At 41.9% G+C, this 5,450-nt stretch overlaps 1 protein-coding gene across 1 annotated transcript in view; it reads right to left on the reverse strand.

The window, feature by feature from the left end:
* The window catches only part of Fmo2 (flavin containing monooxygenase 2), a 27,346-nt gene extending 23,360 nt beyond the window's left edge, over positions 1–3,986 (reverse strand). The window contains exons 1-2 of the mRNA XM_005363976.3: positions 3,936–3,986; positions 3,462–3,599 (exon numbers count right to left, since the gene is read on the reverse strand). Coding sequence (XP_005364033.1) covers positions 3,462–3,593 — 132 coding nt within the window. The 5' untranslated portion in view covers positions 3,594–3,599; positions 3,936–3,986. The remainder of the gene's footprint in view (positions 1–3,461; positions 3,600–3,935) is intronic.
* Positions 3,987–5,450: the final 1,464 nt, after the last annotated feature.

The following is a 5,450-nucleotide window of genomic DNA, read 5'->3' on the forward strand; positions in this document are numbered from 1 at the left end:
GCATGCAAATGGACAGAAATAGAAAACACTATCCTGAGTGAGGTAAGCCAGACCCAAAAAGAGGAACATGGGATGTACTCAGTCATATTTGGTTTCTAGCCATAAATAAAAGACATTGAGCCTATAATTCATGGTCCTAGGAAGCTAAATAAGAAGGTGAACCCAAAGAAAAACATAGACATCCTCCCGGATATTAACCTTCATCAGGCAATGAAAGGAGACAGAGACAGAGTCCCACATTGGAGCACCAGACTATAACCCCAAGGTCCAAACCAGGAGCAGAAGGAAAGAGAGCATGAGCAAGGAACTCAGGGCCATGAGGGGTGCACCCACATACTGAGACAATGGGGATGTTCTTTCGAGAACTCACCAAGGCTAGCTGGACTGGGTCTGAAAAAGCATGGGATAATACTGGACTCACTGAACATAGTGGACAATGAGGACTGCTGAGAAGTCAAGAACAATGGCACTGGGTTTTAATCCTACTGCACGTACTGGCTTTGTGGGAGTCTAGGCTGTTTGGATGATCACCTTAATAGACCTGGAAGGAGGTAGGAGGTCCTTTGACTCCCCACAGGGCAGGGAACCTTGACTGCTCTTAGGGCTGATGAGAGAGGGGGAGTTGATTGGGGGAGGGGGAGGGATATGGGAGGCAGTGGCGGGGAAGAGACAGAAATCTTTAATAAATAAATAAATTAAAAAAAAGACTAAGTTGGAGAGAGATCTGTAGACCATTATATGAAGGTTAAATAAAATACCTGGTTATGTGTTGTTGGAGAGAGGAGATCTATTTATGAAAATTCCCAAGTCAGAAGACAGTGTATATTAGTAATTTCTCTGTATGATAGGGTATAGGAGCAGAGTAAGCTAGTGGCTGCAGGAGGATCATGTTTTTTTGGTGTCCCCCCACCCCGTCAATTCTTTAGTGTGTGGACTCAGGAATCACAGACCTTCAATTTTGCTCTTTCCTTTCTACTGCCTTCCCTCTGGGCAAACCATTAATCACAAAATTCAGCTTCCCATTCAGTCACTAGTAAGGAAAAAATCCTAAGATCTAACCCTAAAGGTATGAAGAAAAGTAATGCATGCCAAGAGCTTCTTTCCTGGAAGAAGTGCTAAAAAATATTTAATTCCTCATCAGCCTGCCTGTATTGCAAAAATGACGCCAGGGGGCGCTGGAGAACCTCCTGGAAGAATTCAGTATCACATAATCCAGGCAAGGCACATAGATTTGAATTTTTTGGTTTTGTTTTTAAATTGATATTAGATGTGCTGAGTGATCAGAAGATTCTGTGTCAGTGTGGGAAGCAGTAAAAAAGAGATTTGCGCTAGTTTATGATGGCATAATTGTGAGGAGCAGTATTCCTGGGATGAGGAGCAGTATTCCTGGGATGGGCATTGATGCACCCAGAATCCTTTTCCAGAGTCTTCTTATCTCAGAAGCCGAGTACCCAAAATGCCTTGGGCCCCAGTTCCCAAGATGCCATGCCCCCCCCCCCCAGCAGAAATTTGTAAAATTTTGCTCAGTGTTTCTCTCTGAAGGAAGGAGGTCTCTGAGAGAAGCAAATTATTTATTACTCTCCGTTAGATGTAGTCTTAAGAGAGGCTCTTCCTATGATGTTGTTATAGATGCTTGGAAATTATGTATTTAATGTTATCCAATAAGGATTAATTAATTCACTTTTTAATCTATATTTTTTCACAAAATACATAAGAAACGATCTCCGATTTTAAAATCTAATACACTGGGGCCATGGAAATGCTGTAGGAACCAACTTACTAGAATGTATTAAACCCTATTGTTGACAGACCATTCAAAGTAACTTTTACCTCTTCTGCTAACAAATTTGCGACAAACAAGAAACACTTTGTGCTTAGATATTAAGTCTTGCACATTAAATCTGTTACAGGATCACTGAAGGGGCTCATCGGGTCAAACTCTTACTGTGCAAACCTGAAGATATGAATGCAATCCCTGCAACCCATGTAAGGGCGGAGGGAGGGAAGACCAGTTCTACAGATTTGTCCTCTGATCTTCATGCGCATGCCGTGACACTGGAACCCTCAAGCTCACTGCTTTGTGCTCTCTCTCTCTCTCTCTCTCTCTCTCTCTCTCTCTCTCTCTCTCTCTCACACACACACACACACACACACACACACACACACTAAATATGTTAAATTGGTTACAATGTAAACCTATTCACATACAAAAGAAAACCCTGTGTGTGCCTCCAGGGGAGAAGGAAACAAGCTATCAGTTAAGAGGAATATATTACGTCACTTTCTCAGGCAAAGTTCTAATTCTAGCAGGCAGTGCTTATTAAGATTTAAATGTGATTCCTCTCAGCAAAGCCACTCGTCTCACATGAAGGTCAAGGTCTCCATCATTAACATCCTCTGTGTTTTCATGGTTGCGTGAACACATTTCCACTTGGCAACCTGTCCCACTGTTGCCAAGCTGTCTCATTATCGTAGGGTTCACATGAAGCTTGCCTGAATTTCCTCGGGAGATTTTGATTCGACATGTCCTGTAAGGAGGATACTTTCTGACTGAGACAGAGTTTTGACATGTAGCCCAAGCTGACCTCAAATTTCCAATCCCCCTGCTTCACCCTCCCTAGAGGTGGAACCCCAGACAAGTGCCATACCACTCTCTGGAAGGAATGCAAATATTTACATTCACAGTCACAAGCCTACATAGTTGTCTATGAATCTGTCAATAAAATTTTGAATGGCAAATAATATTATGAAATTTTAGGTTGAGTAAGAAGAATGACTTTAATTAATAGAAAATATTTGACAAAGAGGTTCACAACAGGTTATACTGGAATATAACCAGAAAAGCGCAGTAAACAAGCATGCTCTATTTTATTTTAATTTTTTGTTTTTTTCAAGACAGGGTTTCTTTGTGTAACAGCCTTAGCTGTCCTGAAACTAGCTCTTATAGACCAGGCTGGCCTCGAACTCACAGAGATCTGCCTACCTCTGCCTCCTGTGTGCTGGGATTAAAGGTGTGTGCCACCACCGCCCGGCGAATGGTTTATTTTAAGAGAAAAACAAAGTCAAAAGTAATAAGGGCCCATTCTCTGAAGAAGCACTTGACTCAGTGATTAGAATAGAAGTGGTGTCTTAAAAATAATTCTAATTACTTCTATTTTATAAAATGCTTTCTAATATTAGTATATTATCTAATTAGTCTATCAGAAAAATGACAAAAACATGGGCTGTTTTGCAATTAGCTGGCTTTTAAAGAGAAGATTCCTTGCATCCCTGAGTTGGTCACGTGGGTTGGCACGATATTGACCTGGGAAAGATGCCAGCCTGAGTTCAGTTCCTGGTTAGCTGCATAGATAAATAAAAATAAAATTGGACCAAAACTGCTTAAGAAATCTTTCAAAGGCTCATCAGTCACCTTGAAATTTCAGCGTGTCGTAGTCTGAGGCATGGAAAGTCTCACTTACTTTGAATCTCCACAGTCCCCCGATATCTTCAGTCCTTTCGAAGCAAGTGGGCTCCAGACCCTCATCCAGGCAGCACTTCAGAGAGATCAGGCCACTGACTCCTGCTCCAATCACAGCCACCTTCTTTGCCATCGTCTCCTGTCAATGAGTTGACCAGTCATTACTGCTTCAGGAGGACAAAGGTAAGAGAATCCGCCAGTGTGGTCAGGTCACACTATTGGTGGTAATTTAATAAGCAGCACTAATTGAATAAAACGCCCCACTAATCAAATCTTCAACCTCTTCCTCCCCTTAAGAGAAACTTGTCTGGTCAGATGACCTTCATTGTAAACTTGCTTACAATGTCTTGGCTTAATATTAAAAAGGAATCTGTTTAAACAAGCCTAGCCACTCAACAAAACAGTCCTGGGGCTGTGAACCTCCAGAGTTCTGAGCACTTCCTTCTCAGCCTCTCTCCCCAGCTGTCATTCCTACCTTAATTTGGGCTTTTTAGCACAGTCCCTTTGGCAGAAGAGTTTCCTCTGTGGGTGGTGTGCCTAGAGGTGGGAGTTTTTAAAGAGGTGGCCGAGGCTGTAGGAAGTGGGAGGAGCTTTCCTCCTGGAGCCACACTCAGTCAGCTGAGTCTTCAAGGACTTCATTAGTACAGAAATGAAGCAAGAAGTCCTCTTGCTAAGGTGGAGAACACCGAACACACAGCAAACAGACGGTCTAAAGTTTATTTTTCTAGCCAGTGTAGAAAATGTGCATTGACAAATTGAAAAGAGAAAATAAATAAAAAGAAGTTAAAACCATCCCTACTATTACCATCCAGATGTATCTACAACTGCCAGCACCATTTTGGCAAGTTCTTCCACCTATATATTGTATGTGTGTTTGTGCCCATGCACAAGCGTATATGCAGAGGTGGAGGCCAGCGGTTGGCTGTGAAGTCTTCTTCAATTATTTTTCATCTTATTCCTTAAGACAGGGTCCCTCACTAACCGGGAGCTCACCAATTCAGCTAGGCATTCTGGCCAGTGAGCCCCAGGAATCCTCCCATTCCCAACTACCTGGTGCTTGGTTCTAGATGCATGCTACTGAGACTGGATTTTTGTGCAGATGTAGGGGACCTGAAATCGGTCTTTTTGTTGTTGCTGCTGCTGTTATTTTGATTTTTCTTCTCCTCCCTCCCTTTCCTTCCTTCCTCCCCCCCACCTCTCTCTCCTATCTATCTATCTATCTATCTATCTATCTATCTATCTATCTATCTATCTATTTATTTTTGAAGCAGGGTTTCTCTGTGTAGGTCTGGCTATCTTGTGTAGGCTGATCTATGACTCAGAGAGCCTTCTGCCTCTGTCTTCTGAGTGCTAGGACTAAAGGTGTATGACACCCCCCACTCAGTCGAATTTAGGTTTTATACTCATGTTACCACTTTTTTTGAGTGAACTGGCTTCTCAGCTCAGCTTTTACTTAGCTGTAGGTAACACACGTAGCAAAGCACAAACGTGATCACACTCCAAGTGTAATTTCCAACTTAGTTTTTTTTATTTCACTCTACTAGATTTGTGCAAGAACATTTTTTAAAATTGTTTTTATTAGGCTATATATTTTTCTCCACTCTCCTCCCTTCCTCTTCTCTCCCCTTTTACGTTCTCCCATGGTCCCCATACTCCCAATTTATTCAGGAAATCTACAAGAACATTTTTAATGGTTGTATTTTAATAGATCCCATTTGACCGATGGAACTAGTCATCAGTCTAATAGTTATTCAGTTTTTTGTGTTTGGTATTATTTTTCATGTAGTACCATGTCTGGATGAGTAGACTGGTTTTCTGACTTCACGGATTTTCTTTCTAGTCCTGATCTGGTTCTCTTAGACTCCACGACTTCTGGGTCTTAGCACTTTGTGGTTATCTGTTTCTAACCAAGATCTATTTCTCAGTTGACTTCTCTGCATGTATGTTTGCTGGATTGGATGAACCTACTGGGACTTCTACGATCTTCCCA

This window comes from Microtus ochrogaster, assembly GCF_000317375.1.
Source record: "Microtus ochrogaster isolate Prairie Vole_2 chromosome 6 unlocalized genomic scaffold, MicOch1.0 chr6_random_2, whole genome shotgun sequence".
Taxonomy (NCBI): Eukaryota; Metazoa; Chordata; class Mammalia; order Rodentia; family Cricetidae; genus Microtus; species Microtus ochrogaster.